Raw genomic sequence first — 20,031 nt, 5'->3', positions numbered from 1 at the left:
AGCTGAGCTGATCATATAATATTTTTATTTCGGCTGACGTCACAATGACGTCAGTTCGATGTTAATGAGACATGGTTCCAGCGCAATAGCAATTTGCGGGACTTATATACCACAGATGACTGATGGTGGAAGCAAGTTTATTTTTTCGGTCAAAGTCAAAGTCAAATAATTTATTCAAAATCCATAAATGACCATTTGTTTGGACGGCGTATATATTTGTAAATTTAATTTTTTAGTGAAGTTTTTTCTGTATGTATATACTTTATATACTTAGTTTTCTTTTGCATTGAAATAAATACAATCCATACTAATATTATAAATGCGAAAGTGTGTCTGTCTGTCTGTCCGTCTGTCTGTCTGTCTGCTAGCCTTTCACGGCCCATCCGTTCAACCGATTTTGACAAAATTTGGTACAGCGATAGCCTGTATCCCGGGGAAGGACATAGGCTACTTTTTATCCCGGAAAATTAAAGAGTTCCCACGGGATTTTCAAAACCTAAATCCACGCGGACGAAGCCGTGGGCATCAGCTAGTAGGTAATAAATTACTCTTTTGATTGTCAGTTGTTGGATTTGTAAGATATAGTGGTGATAATTATCACGCAAACTTAAAACTAAAGCTACGAGGGTTCCAAACGCGCCCAGGTCTGAGAAGAGCACACAACAAAATCAGCCGGGTATTCTTTTTATTATCACCACTTTACAAAATCATAAATTAAACTTATTAGAACTACACAAAGCAACTCATTCCCGAGCTTGCTTATCATTTAAATAATCCTTTACCATAAAATAACGGTTTTCGGATTTTTAGGGTTCCGTACCTCAAAAGGAAAAACGTAACCCTTATAGGATCACTTTGTTGTCTGTCTGTCTGTCTGTCTGTCTGTCCGTCTGTCTGTCAAGAAACCTACAGGGTACTTCCCGTTGACCTAGAATCATGAAATTTGGCAGGTAGGTAGGTCTTATAGTCATTTGGGGAAAAATGAAAACCGTGAATTTAGGGTTAGATCACACAAAAAAATTAAATTGTGGTCATGAAGTAATAATTAGTATTTTCAATTTTCTAAGTAAGATAACTATATCAAGTGCATGGGGTTATCATATGAAAGGTCTTCACCTGTGCATTCTAAAACAGATTTTTATTTATTTTTATGCATCATAGTTTTTGAATTATCGTGCAAAATGTCGAAAAAATATCATTGCGCAAGCCTGACTCGCACTTGGCCGACTTTTTTAATTGGTTAAAAATTATAAAAGGTCACGAAGTATTATCATCATCATCATCATCATCATAGTAGCTTTAGATCGAGATTAACGTTAACATAAGTTTTTTTTATTTTAATTAAAATAACTTAATGACATTTATGACAATGATAAGACGTGATATAAGTCCTGCAAATTGCTAACGCTACTTTTCATCTTGGAAAATTTAAGAGTTCCCACTTCCCACAGGATTTTTAAAAACCTAAATCCACGCGTACGAAGTCGCGGGCATCAGTTAGTTTTTTATATTTTCTTCGGAAACATATTAGAAATCACGTCATGCATTGCCAGACACTAGGGTGAGATCTAAAGAGCGCACTTTGACTTTGCTCAGACTTAAGTTTGAGTTAAAACGAGACAGATTTATGTGAGAGATATACATCTGTCTCGTTTTAACTCCATCTTCTTAGCAAAGTCAGAGTGCGCTGTATAGATTTCACCCCTAGTATCGTGGCAAACCCTGCCAGACGCCCTTAAAGTTTGAAAGTTTAAGGGTGTCTGGCAGGGGGTTAAAAAAAGAAAAAAAAATAGATTTACTTTGACGTAAGATTTTTTTTAGGATTTTGTGCACCTTTATTACCTGTTATTTCCCAAAGCCACCATGATCGAAACTTCATAGTCGCAGATCGTTCCTCCCTGTGTTGGGGACAATACCATACTATTATATATTCTGTGACAATACGCAAAGAAACTTTCAGCATTTATAAAATAACGACGGTCTGGCACGCGCTGGCTCTTAGTCGTTTAGGTATATAAAAGAAAATGGAAATTTAATTTTAACCTTAGTTTAAGTCCGATCGTTGTACAACGTGTTATTTTTTTAAACGACTTCTGAAAAGGAGGTCCACTTTTTTTTATGTGTGTTCACTGATTTTTTCGCGGTTTAAGAAGTGATTTGCAAATATATTTTTTTGTATTATAAACTGAACTTTTTTAATGTTATCGTATTCTAAAATTAATTAACTTCATAATGTTTAAATCAATTAAATGTGCTGTAGTATTTAATCGTGGTTTAAGAAACGAAAAGTTTATTAATCAAACAATAAGTGTGACTGCATTTTCTACTATTAATAATTTAGAGAGGTAAGTTAAATTTAGTTTAGGCAATTTTCGAAGTAATATAACTATAATATCAAGTGGGGTATCATTTGAAAGGGCTTCACCTGTGCATTCTAAAACAGAATTTTATTTATTTTTATGCATCATAGTTTTTGAATTATCGTGCAAAATGTCGAAAAAATACGACTGCAGACCTAAACCGTAGTAAACCCTCGTTGCGCGAGCCTGACTCGCACTTGGCCGGTTTTTTCCTTTTGAGGCACGGAACCCGAAAAAAATCGGCCAAGTGCGAGTCAGGCTCGCGCAATGAGGGTTCCGTACTACAGTCGTATTTTTTCTACATTTTGCACGATAATTAAAAAACTATGATGCATAAAAATAAATAAAAATCTGTTTTAGAATGTTCAGGTGAAGACCTTTCATATGATACCCCACTTAATATAGTCACTCACTTCGAAAGTTGAAAATACTAATTATTAGTTCATGACCACAATTTAATTTTTTTTGTGTGATCCAACCCTAAATTCACGGTTTTCAGATTTTTCCCCAAATGTCAGCTATAAGATCTACCTACCTGCCAAATTTCATGATTCTAGGTCAACGGGAAGTACCCTGTAGGTTTCTTGACAGACAAACGGACAGACAGACGGACAAACAAAGTGATCCTATAAGGGTTCCGTTTTTCCTTTTGAGGTACGGAACCCTAAAAAAGTAGGAAGTTCCTACAAGAGACCTATGGCTATCGGTTGATAATGATGGTGATGATTATATTGTTTGTTTCAGCTATCAGCAAGTGAACACAGGCAAATACAAGACGCAGAGCGTAGCGGATTATTATGCTGGGAAAAAAGTTTTCGTCACCGGGGGCACTGGGTTCTTGGGAAAGGTAATTTTTAGGGTTCCGTACCAAAATAGTACAGTCATCATCATCATCAGCACGATCAACCTATCGCCGGCTCATTACAGAACACGGGTCTCCTCTCAGCGTGAGAAGGGATTTGGCCATAGTCTACCACGCTAGCCATGTGCGGATTGGTAGACTTTACACACCTTTGAGAATATTATGAAGAACTCTCGGGCATGCAGGTTTCCTCAAGATGTTTTCCTTCACCGTTAAAGCAAGTGATATTTAATTAATTAAAACGCACATAGCTCCGAAAAGTTAGAGGTGCGTGCCCGGGATCGAACCCCCGACCTCCGATTAGAAGGCGGACGTCCTAACCACTAGGCTATCACAGTTAGTGCTAGGCGAAAAAAGGCGACTGTACGGAACCCTCGGTGCGCGAGTCTGACTCGCACTTGGTCGGTTTTTTTTAATTCTTTTTGTTTATTCTATGTAGGTGCTGATAGAACGGCTTCTAACATGCTGTACCCAAATTGATAGTATTTATGTTCTGATTAGGGAAAAAGAAGGACAAACTATTGAAGCAAGGCTCAAACAACTCCTGGACGTTCCAGTAAGTTTTATTAGGGGTTCTTTAAAATTCAGATGCAAGTTAGAAAAGGTGACTGACTGACTGATCTATCAACGCACAGCTCAAAATACTGGACAGATCGGGCTGAAATTTGGCACGCAGATAGCTATTATGACGTAGGCATTCGCTAAGCAAGGATTTTTAAAAATTCAACCCCTAAGGGGGTGAAATAGGGGTTTGAAATTTATGTAGTCCACGCGGACGAAGTCGCGAGCATAAGCTAGTTACTTCTATTATAGTTTACAGATTTTGTGGGGAAGACACGTACTGTGAACCAGTGGTAGATGCATCCGACTATTCGTAAGCACTTGTAAAAGTTTATACGAATAAAAAAGATTTTCATTTTCATTTTCATTTTCACTCTTCATCTATGTCATTGATTGACACGACCTAAACATTAAAGCATAGATCATATAGATATAGGTATTTTTTTTTTTTTGTGGTGGTAGTATTCAGCGCCATCTATGAAAATTTTCTCGAACGTTGCCTGGAAACCTCCTCATTGAATGCTTTTTTACAGCTTTTTGACAAACTGAAGCGGGGGAAGCCAGAGAGCTTGAGTAAAGTGATTCCTATACCGGGTGACATCGCCAAAGACAAGCTAGCTATCGCGCAAGAAGATGAAAATGCATTAATTGAGGATGTAAGTAGCTTTTTTGTTTACCTTTTTTAACCCACCTCAAAAACCCGGCCAAGTGCGAGTCAGGCTCGCGCAATGAGGGTTCCGTACTACAGTCTTATTTTTTCGACATTTTGCACGATAATTCAAAAACTATGATGCATAAAAATAAATAAAAATCTGTTTTAGAATGTACAGGTGAATACCTTTCATATGATACCCCACTTGATATAGTCACTCACTTCGAAAGTTGAAAATACTAATTATTAGTTCATGACCACAATTTTTTTTTGTGTGATCTAACCCTAAATTCACGGTTTTCAGATTTTTCCCCAAATGTCAGCTATAAGATGTACCTACCTGCCAAATTTCATGATTCTAGGTCAACGGGAAGTACCCTGTAGGTTTCTTGACAGACAGACGGACAGACAGACAGACAGACAACAAAGTGATCCTATAAGGGTTCCGTTTTTCCTTTTGAGGTACGGAACCCTAAAAAGGAGGAGGTTCTCATTTCGTCGGAATCTTTTTATTTTTTGTATGTCTATTACGATTACTCCGAGATCATATAGGTAGATATAGGTATTGGTTTTCATCTTTAGTGGTGATAGCACACGAGTAGATATTGACAGTATTCAGCGCCATCTATGAAAATATTATCGAACGTTGCCTGGAAACTTCCTCATTCTTATTATAGTTTTTAGGGTTCCGTACCTCAAAAGGAAAACGGAACCCTTATAGGATCACTTTGTTATCTGTCTGTCTGTCAGTCAAGAAACCTACAGGGTACTTCCCGTTGACCTAGAATCATGAAATTTGGCAGGTAGGTAGATCTTATAGCTGACATTTGGGGAAAAATCTGAAAACTGCGAATTTAGGGTTAGATCACACAAAAAAAATTAATTTGTGGTCATGAACTAATAATTAGTATTTTCAATTTTGAAGTAAGATAACTATATCGAGTGGGGTACCATATCAGAGGGCTTCACTCGTGCATTCTAAAACAGATTTTTATTCGAAAAAATACGACTGTAATACGGAACCCTCAGCGCGCGAGTCTGACTCGCACTTGGCCGGTTTTTTCAATTTCTTGTTGATAGAAATAATGTTGTTGGTGTTATCGATTTAATTCAAGCCGACCTGTAGTAGATAACCTTTGGGATAAAAAAAAACGATATTTTCTCAAAAATAATCATTTTCTAGCATTACGCTACGCGTGAACCTTCCTTCCTTCGTTTTATTTATTGAAAAAAATGAAATGAATACATAGATTTTAAATCGAAAATATTTTTTTATCGTTTCCTTTCGTTACTAAGCACTGGCCCAGTCGAAAGAGCTATGACAGATTATAGCTAACTAGCAGTTGCCCGCGACTTCGTCCGCGAAAGATTTCTGGTTCCTCATGAGATCTGAAATTGTCCCGCTGCAAAAGGCCTCACTTACCTACTCACTCAGTCTCACCTTAAGGCATGGAACCCAGAGTACTGACGCTACAGGTCAACGAATGTTGCGTAAGTAGGCCATTCAGAATGACCCGAGTTTTGCGCGCAATACATTGCGGGGTTCAAAAATACTAAATCACTGAAACTACAAAATGAGGCAAATGGTTTTTTTTTTTTAAAGAATATTAGCCATATGACATGACTATAATATTCCCCTTTCCTCTCCAACTAAGCGTCAGGCTTGTGCTAGGAGTAGGTACGACAATAGTGCAACGGGCGGGGTTTGAACCGTCGACTTTTCGGTTTTCAGTCCGCTCCTTTACCCGTTGAGCTATTGAGGCTCTAAACTCTATTGGTGTGGGGTTGTGTTTAGGTAGTATAACAATAAGTTTTTGCCAGCGTTCTGGCTACACCCTGTATAAAGTATAGCTACTTTACATCTCTACCTAAATCCGCAAAAAATTGCGTGCAAATCTTGGAAATTGCATATAATGTATTTTTAGGGTTCCCTACCTCAAAAGGAAAAACGGAACCCTTATAGGATCACTTTGTTGTCTGTCTGTCTGTCAGTATGTCTGTCTGTCTGTCTGTCTGTCTGTCTGTCTGTCTGTCTGTCTGTCTGTCTGTCTGTCGGTCTGTCTGGGTCTTATAGCTGACATTCGGGGAAAAATCTGAAAACCGTGAATTTGTGGTTACATCACAAAAAAAAAATTAGTTTGTGGTCATGAACTCATAATCTATATATATAAAAGGAAAAGGTGACTGACTGACTGACTGAATGACTGACTGACTGACTGATCTATCAACGCACAGCTCAAACTACTGGACGGATCGGGCTGAAATTTGGCATGCAGATAGCTATTATGATGTAGGCATCCTCTAAGAAAGGATTTTTGAAAATTAAACTCCTAAGGGGGTGAAATAGGGTTTTGAAATTTTGTAGTCCACGCGGATGAAGTCGCGAGCATGAGCTAGTTAAGTAGTATTTTCAATTTTCGAAGTGAGATAACTATATCAAGTGGGGTATCATATAAACATTCTAAAACAGATTTTTATTTATTTTTATGCATCATAGTTTTTGAATTATCGCACAAAATGTCGATAAAATACGACAGTAGTACGGAACCCTCGTTGCGCAAGCTTGACTCGCGCTTGGCCGGTTTTTTTATAAAGGTTAATCCTTTGAATAATGATAACTTAGCAAAACATTTTAAGTTAAAATGTAAATTTTCGCATTTACAAAACGACATACATCAAACAATTTAAATAAAAAATTAAGTATAGGTACCTAGTTAACTATTCATCTAAAGTCTACATTTATATATTACTAGAACCGCCCCGGCTTCGTGTGGGTAGCTTATTGCAAATTTTGCAGGGATCTTTAATTTTTTGAAAATAAAATATAGCCTATGTCAGTCAAGAATAATGTAGCTTTCAACTAGTGAAAGAATTTTCAAAATCAGTTCAGTAGTTCCAGAGATTACCCGCTACAAACAAACTTTACCTCTTTGTAATTTTTTTTTTTCATTTTTAGGGTTCCGTACCTCAAAAGGAAAACCGGAACCCCTTTGTTGTCTGTGTGTCTGTCTGCTTGACGTCTGTAGGATAGCTAGGAGTAGGTACGACAATAGTGCAACAGGTGGGGTTTGAACCGGCGAACTTTTTTTGACCGGCGGAATTGAGAACCACCTTTTTGGAAGTCGGTTAAAAAACCTCCGACTGCGGTTTGCAACTTATCAGCTCGCAGCTCGCACGCTCGTTGAGTAGTTACGAGCGGACATAGGAACGGATATACATATCAAACACATAACCCTCTTTTTGGGCTTCACTGCAGTCAGGTAAAAGTAACCATTTGGATAACTATGGGCCTCTTTAAGTGCGGAAACCAGCCCAGAGTGAAGAAAGAAAGAACTATGGGCCTCATAAGAAAGCTCAGAGTCACTCAGCGGGCGATGGAGAGAGCTATGTGCGGAGTTTCTCTACGTCATCAATGAGGAAATGAGGAGATCCGTAGGAGAACTAGAGTAACCGACATAGCTCAACGGGTTGCGAAGCTGAAGTGGCAATGGGCAGGGCACATAGTTCGTACAACCGATAGAAGTTGGGGTCCCAAGGTGCTAGAATGCCCCCACTAGGTGGTCAGACGACATCATATGAGTTTCAGAGAGCCGCTGGATAGCGGCGGCACAAGAGCGTGGCGTGTGGAAGTCCCTACAAGAGACCTTTTTTTAAAATTCAGATACAAGTTAGCCCTTGACTGCAATCTCACCTGATGGTAAGTGATGATGCAGTCTAAGATAATAGCGGGCTAACCTGGAAGGGGTATGGCAGTTTTTATTAAACCCGCTTTGGTTTCTACACGGCATCGTACCGGAACGCTAAATCGCTTGGCGGCACGGCTTTGCCGGTAGGGTGGTAACTAGCCACGGCCGAAGCCTCCCACCAGACAAAACCTATGTCCAGCTCTGGACGTCTATAAGTTCACAATGACGATCAATATGATCATCTTTAAGATTCAAGTTGTATCTGTACCTTTCGTCAATAAAAAATTTTTACAAAAAAAATAAAAACCGACTTCGTTACATAAACACTAAAAATTGATTCGCGCAGCTAAAGCTAATTGGCACCGACCCCAAAAAATATTATTATGGAACTATATTAACTCTTGTATACATAATATATTCGGTAATAAATTAAATTATTTTTCAATTTTTAGTGTTTATGTAACGAAGTCGGTTTTTATTTTTTTTGTAAAAATTTTTTATTTCACAATTTTTAGTGGCCCCATGGAATTATGCTATGACTGGTTAAAAATCTACTGTTTACTAAGCTATTACACTGATCGCGAACAATTTACTCTTATCCGTTGAGGAGTTCCAGTATCTATCTTCGAAGATGTTCATCAGATCTTCACCAAATTGAAATGGGACCAACTTTGAAGTATACCCTTTTAAACAAAAAAAGAATTTTCAAAATCGGTCCAGGCGTTTTTGAGTAATCGGGGAAAGCCTCCTCCTTTTTTTGAAGTCGGTTAAAAATCGATTGACGGATAGATCGTGAAAACAGACACTTTCGTATTTATACCAGTACAGTACGCGGCAGAAAGTAATGTACATCGGCCTTTAGAATGACATTTCGGCTTTGTAGAGCGTTGTCTCTGTCACTCATACCTATATGACGTTTTGTCGGTCTCAATGACAGAGACAAGATCGATGTACATTACTTTTTGCCGCGTACTGTGCGTTTGGATTAAAAGGTGTGTGGTACCGTCCTGTTGTCTGTCTGTCAAGAAACCTACAGGGTTCTTCCCGTTGGCCTAGAATCATGAAATTTGGCAGGTAGGTAGGTCTTATAGCAGACATCGGAGAAAAATCTGAAAACTGTGAATTTGTGGTTACATCACACAAAAAAAATTAAATTGTGGTCATGAACTAATAATTTAAGTAAGTAGTATTTTCAATTATCAAAGTAAGATAACTATGTAGATAATTATCAAGTGGGGTATCATAATATGAACGGGATTCAACTCTGGATTCTAAAACAGATTTTTATTTATTTTTATGCATCATAGTTTTTGATTTATCGTGCTAAATGTCGAAAAAATGTGACTGTACTACGGAACCCTCGTTGCGCGAGCCTGACTCGCACTTTGCCGGGTTTTTTTTTGTTATAACTTTTAAGAAGCTTCCTAATGCTATTTTAATTTGCTAACCAAAAACATATGTAGGTAAATTTAATTATACCTACTTAAGGAAATAATTGTATCCTGTGTAAGTAAAAACTAATGGAATAATTTTGAGCCTCAATAGCTCAACTGGTAAAGGAGTGGACTGAAAACCGAAAGGTCGACGGTTCAAACCCCGCCCGTTGCACTATTGTCGTACCTACTCCTAGCACAAGCTTGACGTTTAATTGGAGAGGAAAGGGGGATATTAGTCGTTTAACATGGCTAATATTCTTTAAAAAAAAAAAAATGGCAATCTTCGCCGGATTCATCCTTTACATCTTAATTTGTATCTATAGTCCGCGACAGGTCGAGATGGCAATCGGGGTATGAGGCGGGGGGATGCCCCATATAAGCGCATGTCACCCGCGCTCGCCCGCACCGGGTTAGCGCGGGGGTTAGTGTGGGTTTGCGGGGCGTTTTCTCCCCGATTGCCATTTCCACCTATCGCATACTATAACCTCTGTTATAGCCGCGATAGCCTAGTAATTAAGACGTCCGCCTCCTATTCCGGAGGTCTGGAGTTCATCCCCGGCCACGTACGTCTAACTTGTCGGAGTTATGTGCATTTCAAGCAATTAAATATCACTTGTCTAGATCATTTTTGTCCAAAATTCCTCAGTGCTTGAAGACCAAAGTCTTCGAACAGTGCGTGTTGTCAGTGATGACATATGGATCCGAGACATGGTCGCTAACTATGGGCCTCATAAGAAAGCTCAGAGTCACTCAGCGGGCGATGGAGAGAGCTATGTGCGGAGTTTCTCTACGTCATCAATGAGGAAATGAGGAGATCCGAAGGAGAACTTGAGTAACCGACATAGCTCAACGGGTTGCGAAGCTGAAGTGGCAATGGGCAGGGCACATAGTTCGAACAACCGATGGACGTTGGGGTCCCAAGGTGCTGGAATGGCGACCTCGCACTGGGAGACTCAGCGTTGGAAGACCTCCCACTAGGTGGACGGACGACATCAGACGAGTCACAGGGAGCCGCTGGATGATTGCGATCGTGACATTGTAGCTGTCATTGTCCCGCAATCGAGCAGCAGGCAGCGCAAGACCGTGGCGTGTGGAAGTCCCTACAAGAGACCTATGTCCACTACGTACCCTTAGAGATACGATCAGAAACGTTGAATATAAGTCCCGCAAATTGCTATTGCGCTGGAACCATGTCCCATTAACATCGCAATGACGTCATTTTGACGTCAGCCAAAATAAATATATACCATCAGCTCGAAACATTATAGTCTAGTGCTGATGTCACTAAAACGGGCAAAGTCCCGCAAATTGCGGGACTTATACGAATATGCATAATATAAATAGGCATGAATGTTGCATGTTTCAGGTATCTGTGGTCTTCCACTCAGCGGCAACGGTCAAATTCACGGAACCATTCAAAACTATGATAAAAGTCAATTTAGAGGGAACCGCAAAAATCATGGACCTTAGTAAAAGGATGAAAAATTTAGATGTAAGCAATGATCTCTATACTATAGTATTACGTCATCTCTACTAAAAAGTATTATGCGAAGTGTGTTTGTCTGTTGTTTTGTTGGTTTGTCCTTCAATCACGTCGCAACGATGCAACGGATCGAGTATCGACGTGATTTTTCGCATTTGTAACGCTGCCAGGGTTCTGGGCACCCTGCCTCGTTACGGTGGTTTAGATGATATTTTCGATTTGTAATTGTAATTGTAATGTAAGCTGTGATAGACTAGTGGTTAGGACGTCCCTCTTCTAATCGGAGGTCGGGGGTTCGATCCCGGGCACGCACCTCTAACTTTTCGGAGTTATGTGCGTTTTATTTAATTAAATATCACTTGCTTTAACGGTGAAGGAAAACATCGTGAGGAAACCTGCATGCCTGAGAGTTGTCCATAATGTTCTCAAAGGTGTGTGAAGTCTATCAATCCGCACATGGCCTGCGTGGTAGACTATGGCCAAAACCCTTTTCACTCTGAGACCCGCGCTCTATAGTGAGCCGGTGATGGGTTGATCACGATGATGATGATGATGAATTTATGCCCGCGACTTCGTCCTCGTGGATTACACAAACTTCAAACCCCTATTTTACCCCTTTAGAGGTTGAGTTTTCAAAAATTAGCGGATGTCTACTCATAATAGCTTTCTGCATTCTGCATGCCAAATTTCAGCCCGATCTGTCCAGTAGTTTGAGCTGTGCGTTGATAGATCAGTTAGTCAGTCAGTCACCTTTTCTTTTTATATATTTAGATTAAAATACTCTGATTAGAATAGGAATTAAATAAATTACAACTATTTTGTATGTAATTACAACTGTTTTGTTTTCACGAAAAAGTTAATTTACAAATCACACATTGATGGCGCATAGTCTACTTATAAATAACATAAAAATAAAAAATAAATTTATTCAATAAAACTTTTACAAGTATTTTTGAATCGTCAACTGCATCTACCACTGATTCGGAATGCCTTTCCTACCGAGAAGAACCAGTAAGAAACTCGGCGGTTGCTCTTTTCAAATCTTTATAATTAGTGTTTGGTATAGGTATTTTGTACAATGGTATGGAACCTAACCGGCTTTTTTTCAGACGTTTGTGTACATATCAACGGCGTTTTCGAACAGTAACAAACCAGTCATCGACGAAGTAATCTACCCACCACCGAAGCCACTAGATGAAGTGTACAAATTTATTGAAAAACACGGCGATAACCAAGAGGAAATAGACAAATTCTTAGGTATAGTAGTCGCTAGTTGTAGATACAATAAAAAACCGGCCAAGTGCGTGGCGGGCCACGCGCAGTGTAGGGTTCCGTAGTCACAATCCTCGAAAAACAGATATAACTCCTTAACCTGTGAACCCTACTTAGCCATGATAGTTTTCCTTTAAAATTGATTATATATACTACTCCTGTGAATTTTTTCACGTTCCTATATACTACCATTTGGCTGATAGAGGGGGGGGGGGACACTTGACTCTAATAAAAATTAGCACTTTAAAACATCATATTTTACAAAAGGATCTAGAAATCGAAAAATGATGTTCCCACACCCTCAGTATTTTTAAAAGACCTATTCAACGATACCCCACACTATGGGATAGACGAGAAATAAAAAAATCATCCCCACTTTTACATGTGTAGGGGGGGGACCTACCCTAAAAAAAATATTTATCAAAATTTTATTTGACCACTTTGTTGGCGTGATTTATATTTATATCCATGCCAAATTACAGATTTCTAGCAAATAATAATAGTCTCTGAGATTAACCGAGGACGGACGGACGGACAGACAGACGGGCGGACATGGCGACACTATAAGGGTTGTTTCACAAAAAAGATTTAAGGTTTATTTTTTACTCGCTGATGCCCGCGACTTCGTACGCGTGGATTTAGATATTTAAAAATCCCGTGGGAACACACTGGTAGTGATTATTCTTAAAATGTTCTGAATACTAATGAAACCCGTATTGAATTCAATACGGGTTAATTATTATTAAGAAATTATTATTGTTAAATTATTGCATTAAGAAACTTAGATGCATTCCAATTTTTTCCGCAATCAACCTGTTATATACTATGTTATAGGGAAGAAATTAAAATGGCTTGTGGATGAATGAAGTGGTCTAATTACAGTTTTATTACAAGTCGTCATCATCATCATCGTCAACCAATAGACGTCCACTGCTGGACATAGGTCTCTTGTAGGGACTTCCACACGCCACGGTCTTGCGCCGCCTGGATCCAGCGGCTCCCTCCGACTCGTCTGATGTCGTCCGTCCACCTAGTGGGGGGTCTTTCAACGCTGCGTCTTCCGGTGCGAGGTCGCCATTCTAGCACCTTGGGACCCCAACGTCTATCGGTTGTACGAACTATGTGCCCTGCCCATTGCCACTTCAGCTTCGCAACCCGTTGAGCTATGTCGGTTACTCTAGTTCTCCTACGGATCTCCTCATTTCCTCATTGATCACATAGAGAAACTCCGCACATAGCTCTCTCCATCGCCCGCTGAGTGACTCTGAGCTTTCTTATGAGGCCCATAGTTAGCGACCATGTCTCGGATCCATATGTCATCATTGACAACACGCACTGTTCGAAGACTTTGGTCTTATTATAAGTACCTACCTATAAATATAAATTTTGTGTTCACAGTTGGTTTACCAAACACGTACACGTTTTCGAAGGCGCTTTGCGAGACCCTGGTGCAGCAGGACCATGGACACATGAAGACTATCATCGTTCGACCATCTATTGGTAACACCTAAGTACTTACACACGGTGAAATTTTAGTTCCCTCCACGTTGGTACCCAATTTTACGTAACCAGCTACGAAATAAAATTAATACTTCGTCTTTTCTTAACTGAACACTTTATCCGGGTATTTTTCGTAACCAGCTACGAAATAAGATTAATACTTCGTCTTTTCTTAACTGAACACTTTATCCGGGTATTTTTCGTAACCAGCTACGAAATAAGATATACTTCGTCTTTTCTTAACTGCATACTTTATTCGGGTATTTTTCGTAACCAGCTACGAAATAAGATTAATACTTTGTCTTTTCTTAACTGAATACTTTATTCGGGTTTTTTCGTAACCAGCTACGAAATAAGATTAATACTTCGTCTTTTCTTAACTGAATATTTTATCCGGGTTTTTTCGTAACCATGCTACGAAATAAGATTAATACTTTGTCTTTTCCTAACTACATATAAATACTTTATCCGGGGTTTCTTCATAACCAGCTACGAAATAAGATTAAAGGTGGACGCCGGCCAAACCCGGCGGCATGTATGGATCCACCTTAATACTTCGTCTTTTCTTAACTGCATACTTTATCCGGGTTTTTTTCGTAACCAGCTACGAATTAAGATTAATACTTCGTCTTTTCTTAACTGAACACTTTTTCCGGGTATCTTTCGTAACCTGCTACGAAATAAGATTAATACTTCGTCTTTTCTTAACTGAATACTTTATCCGGGTTTTTTTCGTAACCAGCTACGAAATAAGATTAATACTTCGTCTTTTCTTAACTGAATACTTTATCCTGGTTTTTTTCGTAACCAGCTACGAAATAAGATTAATACTTCGTCTTTTCTTAACTGAATACTTTATCCTGGTTTTTTTCGTAACCAGCTACGAAATAAGATTAATACTTCGTCTTTTCTTAAGAGCTGGTTATTCCGGCGCTTCTTCCACCTGAGCATAAGCCCAACGTGCTTCAAGCAAAAGAAGCGCCGGAACAAACTGTCATGTGTGGCACAACCCGAAAAAGGGTCCCAGCTCAGCGTTATGCTGTATGCCTTGTTGTACAAGAACATAAAGCGCTGATTTTCAGCTGGTAATATAATGGTGGAATGCTGCTGGATGGTAAGGTCTGTGAATTTCCTTCGTAAATCACTTGCACGGGAGCGATGTGTAGGCTCAACCGTACCAAAGGGAGATCTTCCACCGAGCGGTTGGTTGTGCTCGGTAGCGCCAGCTGGGCCGACGGTTGCGTCTTGTAACTTCTATATATTATAGTCCAGATTGCAGAAAACTCCGTTAGTGCGAGTACGGTCGGCGGTACATTTGTTCGGGACTACGTCATGAAATGTTATCGATTGAACAGCGCCATCTAGTTTCATCTGTGGCAACCGCCACACACTTAAATAAAATCCATACTTAATATTATAAATACGAAAGTGTGTCTGTCTGTCTGTCTGCTAGCCTTTCACGGCCCATCTGTTCAACCGATTTTGACGAAATTTGGTACAGCGATAGCTTGCATCCCGAGGAAGGACATAGGTTACTTTTTATTCCGGAAAATCAAAGAGTTCCCACGGGATTTTTAAAAACCTAAATCCACGCGGACGAAGTCGCGGGCTTCATCTAGTTATCATATAATACTTATTTACTTACAGTAACTCCAGCTCTGCAGTCGTCACTCCCCGGCTGGTGTGACAGCTGGGTGGCTGCCACAGCGACGTTCAGCGACGTCGCGCGAGGCCTCACGCGCGTGATATACGGTGAACGCGACGTCGCGTGCAACATGATCCCCGTAGACTACGTGTGTAACCTGGCGATCGTCGCCGCTGCGACGGGCAATCCGTGAGTTAAATCCGTCCACTAGCAATAAAACTTGCATAAATTAGCTCTCTGCCAATCCGCACTTGGTCAGCGTGGTGGACTATGGCCTAAAACCAGCTCATTCTGAGAGCAGACCCGTACTCATTGAGGCCCTTCTTACTCAGACCCGTGCTCAGTAGTGAGCCAGCAATGGGTTGATGATGATGATGATGATATATGACTAAACTAGCTTTGGCGAGTAAATATGTAAAAGGAAAAGATGACTGACTGACTGACTGATCTATCAACGCACAGCTCAGACTACTGGACAGATCGGGCTGAAATTTGGCATGCAGATAGTTATAATGACGTAGGCATACACTAAGAAAGGATATTTGAAAATTCAACCCCTAAGGGGGTGAAATAAGGGTTTGATATTTGTGTAGTCCACGCAGACGAAGTCGCGAGCATAAGCTAGTATCTCTAGTTGTCCGACTAGCAATAAAACTTGCATAAATTAGCTCTCTGCCAATCCGAACTTGGTCAGCGTGGTGGACTATGGCCTAAATCCTTCTCATTCTCAGACCCGTGCTCAGTAGTGAGCCAGCAATGGGTTGATGATGATGATGACGATGAAACCAGCTTTGGCAAGTACAGTAATCACTTACATCTATTAGTGATTACGGCAGTTTCTGTAAATATTTTAGGTACTAGCTGTGATAGCCTAGTGGTTAGGACGTCCGCCTTCTAATCGGAGGTCGGGGGTTCGATCCCGGGCACGCACCTCTAACTTTTCGGAGCTATGTGCGTTTTAATTAATTAAATATCACTTGCTTTAACGGTGAAGGAAAACATCGTGAGGAAACCTGCATGCCTGAGAGTTCTCCATAAATTTTCTCAAAGGTGTGTGAAGTCTACCAATTCGCACATGCGTGCCAGCGTGGTCGACTATGGCCAAAACCCTTCTCACTGTGAGAGGAGACCCGTGCTCTGTAGTGAGCCGGCGACTTCGTTCACGTGGATTTTGGTTTTGGTTTCCCGTGATTACTCTTTGATTTTCCGGGATAAAAAGTAGCCTATGTCACTCTCCAGGTCTTTAACTATACCCATGCAAAAAATCACGGCGATCCGTTGCTCCGTTGCGACGTGATTGAAGGACAAACCAACAAACAAACACACTTTCGCATTTATAATATCAACATCATCATCATCAACCGATAGACGTCCACTGCTGGACATAGGTCTCTTGTAGGGACTTCTATACACCACCGTCTTGCGCCGCCGCCATCCAGCGGCTCGTCTGATGTCCTCCGTCCACATAGTGCGGGGTCTTCCAACGCTGCGTCTTCCGGTGCGAGGTCGCTAATCCAGCACCTTGGGATCCCAACGTGTATCGGTTGTACGAACTATGTGCCCTGCCCATTGCCACTTCAGCTTCGCAACCCGTTGAGCTATGTCGGTTACTCTAGTTCTCCTACGGATCTCCTCATTTCCTCATTGTTCACGTAGAGAAACTCCGCACATAGCTCTCTCCATCGCCCGCTGAGTGACTCTGAGCTTCCTTATGAGGCATTTATAATATGGGTAGTGATGTATTCCACTTTCCAGGTGTAACGAGGTGGCAGTGTACAACAGCTGCAGCACTACAGACAACTCCATCTCCTGGAAGCAAGGCGCTGACTTGTACTTGGAAGAGAGTCTCACACATGGGAGAGGTACCTATATACCGTGAAATCGTGGTTTTAGAGCCGTGGCTTAAGCTGAGATCTTTGACTTTGCTCAGACTTAAGATTGAGTTAAAACGAGACAGATTTATCTGAGAGATATAGCTCTGTCTCTTTTTAACTGAAACTTAAGTCTAAGCAAAGTCAAAGTGCGCTCTAGATATGTATTTCTTAGGTTGAGATCTATATTTTGTTTTTATTTGGTCCATTTATAGCTGAAACCTGTTTTGTGTGCCTTTATAATAAAATAAATAAATATAGAGCGCACTTTGACTTTGCTTAGACGTAAGATTGAGTTGAAACGAGACAGATTTATGTGAGAGATATAGCTCTGTCTTGTTTCAACTCTGTCTTAAGTATAAGCTAAATCAGAGTGCGCTCTATAGATCTCACCCTGAGGCTTAGATCTATAGAGCGCACTTTGACTCTGCTCAGACTTAAGATTGAGTTAAAACGAGACAGATTTATGTTTTAAATCTGTTGTGTCGAGTTTGTGTCAAGATATTTTTTATTCAAAAAAGTGCCTAGCCTAGTATCTAAGTTAGCCCGCTACCATCTAAATTGCATCATCACTTACCAGGTGAGATCGCAGTCAAGGGCTTACTTGTAATGCCATAAAAACATTGTTTTGCAGTACCAGGAGCCCTGAAACCGAGAAAGGTCGCGGTGTCAACGTCGCCTTTAGTGGTTTCCTATTTGACGTTGACGCGGCAGACTATACCAGCTCTCTTTGCTGACTTGTGGCTACGGATAAAGGGTAAAAAGCCAAGGTATAACACATCTTTCTTCTTATAAATTACTAGCTGATGGTCGCGAATAAAAGCTGTGATAGCCAAGTGGGGCATCATATGAAAGGTCTTCACCTGTGCATTCTAAAACAGATTTTTATTTATTTATATGCTTCATAGTTTTTAAATTATCGTGCAAAATGTCGAAAAAACACGACTCGTTGCGCGAGCCTGACTCACACTTAACCGGTTTTTTTTATTTAGGTTAATCCTTTGAATAATGATGTCTTGGTAAATAGTACGGAACCCTCGCACTTGGCCGGTTTTATTAAACACTTTTTCCATTTCCAGGCACATGAAAATGCAAAAACGGGCGGTACTCTTGAGGGATCTGCTTCGGGGCTTCACGTCAACCAAGTGGGTGATCAAGTCAGACAAGGCCCAGCAGCTGATGGCCACGATGAGCGAAGAGGACCGGGTTCTGTTCCCGTGTGACCCAAAAATTATAAACTGGAAAGAGTACATGAAGACATTCTATAGTGGCGTACAGAAGTTCATGTTGAATAAACAATGAATAATTAATAGTTTACTGTATTTTCATTGTATCCTAAAGGAATCTCTTTAACCGAAAAAACCCCAAAATATCATGTGATTTAGGGACGGGTCACGACCCTCAATAATGAGAAAAAACAACGCAAAGAAAGATTTTACTGTCACATGTATACAACACATGACCCTAACAACCACATTAAAAGCATTCGCAGTACTGTAACTGCAAGTGGCTTCAGAAGCTATATTCAGCCGCATCTGTTGCATCGAAGAAGTACCTACTATAGATTTCAGCAGTATCGGGTGCAACTGAATCTCGTTGTTGATATCACGCACATCTCTAACGGCATTTAAAGCAGTCTTTTGATGTACCAAGGTGCTGGAATAGGAACCTCGCACCGGAAAGCGAAGCGTTGACCCCCCACTAAGTGGTCAGACATCATCGAACGAGTAACAGGGAGCTGCTGGATGACGGTGGCGCAAAACCGTGGCGTGTGGAAGTCCCTACAAGATATATCTAGATGATGATGATGAGAGATCACGCTAGAGTTAGTCAGTTAGTAACCCAATAGATTTATTGTTAGGGTATTAAACTTTATCACGTCTGTTATTACTTATACCATCTGTTCCAAACACCTGCATTGTCTAAAGATAGCTGGTTACAGAGCTTACAATTTTATAGACAGTCCATCGATATTAAGGACAATATATGATGAAGAAGCTTTGGTAGCCTAGTGGTTAGCTTAGGACGTCCGCCTTTTAATCGGAGGTCGGGGGTTCTCCTCTAACTTTCCGGAGTTATGTGCGTTTTAATTAATTAAATATCACTTGCTTTAACGGTGAAAGAAAACATCGTGCATGCCTGAGAGTTAATTCCCCATAATGTTCTCAAAGATGTGTGAAGTCTACCAATCCGCACATGGCCAGCGTGGTAGACTATGGCTAAAACCCTTCTCACCCTAAGAGGAGACCCGTGCTCTGTAGTGAGCCGGTAAAGAGTTGATCATGATGAATGACAAGATATGGTCAGGCAAACAAAATTTTTCACGATTTTGGAACCAAATAAATCAGCGCCACCTCTTAGATACTAATGAACGACCCGTTTGAAATCCAGACGGCACTGAGGTTGCATTGGTGCTAAAGCACCACTGAGTCGGTGCCATTTTGTTTGTTCAATAGCCCCGTCCACACGTAGTAATATAATATAAGTCAATGAGACAGTCCCAAAATTAATTGCATCGCATACCTAGGCACCTTAGTCGTTTTCAAGGTTTCGTACTAAAATGGCAAAAACTGGTTAAGTGCGAGTCGGACTCATACACGAAGGGTTGTGTACTATCGTACAAGATTATGTCCTTTTTAATTTCTTTGTTTTACATGGCGGCCATATTGAAATTTTTATTTGTTGTTATAGCGACAATAGAAA

The 20,031-nt window shown here is 40.4% G+C and overlaps 1 protein-coding gene across 2 annotated transcripts in view; it reads left to right on the top strand.

The window, feature by feature from the left end:
* The window catches only part of LOC117994987 (gastrula zinc finger protein XlCGF57.1-like), a 66,348-nt gene extending 47,718 nt beyond the window's left edge, over nt 1-18,630 (top strand). The window contains exons 1-11 of one of the 2 annotated variants that reach the window (XM_069508255.1): nt 2,147-2,345; nt 3,105-3,207; nt 3,662-3,778; nt 4,317-4,439; nt 10,924-11,049; nt 12,150-12,297; nt 13,711-13,812; nt 15,460-15,646; nt 17,213-17,319; nt 17,963-18,098; nt 18,408-18,630. In XM_069508255.1, coding sequence (XP_069364356.1) covers nt 2,233-2,345; nt 3,105-3,207; nt 3,662-3,778; nt 4,317-4,439; nt 10,924-11,049; nt 12,150-12,297; nt 13,711-13,812; nt 15,460-15,646; nt 17,213-17,319; nt 17,963-18,098; nt 18,408-18,630 — 1,485 coding nt within the window. In that variant the 5' untranslated portion in view covers nt 2,147-2,232. Of the gene's footprint in view, nt 1-2,146; nt 2,346-3,104; nt 3,208-3,661; nt 3,779-4,316; nt 4,440-10,923; nt 11,050-12,149; nt 12,298-13,710; nt 13,813-15,459; nt 15,647-17,212; nt 17,320-17,962; nt 18,099-18,407 lie in introns of those variants that run through there. The other variant, XM_034982964.2, reaches the window with a different exon arrangement.
* The last annotated feature ends 1,401 nt before the right edge of the window (nt 18,631-20,031 follow it).

The sequence above is a fragment of the Maniola hyperantus genome, chromosome 28 (assembly GCF_902806685.2).
Source record: "Maniola hyperantus chromosome 28, iAphHyp1.2, whole genome shotgun sequence".
NCBI classification, from domain to species: domain Eukaryota; kingdom Metazoa; phylum Arthropoda; class Insecta; order Lepidoptera; family Nymphalidae; genus Maniola; species Maniola hyperantus.
This window is presented reverse-complemented; position numbering and strand designations above follow the sequence as displayed.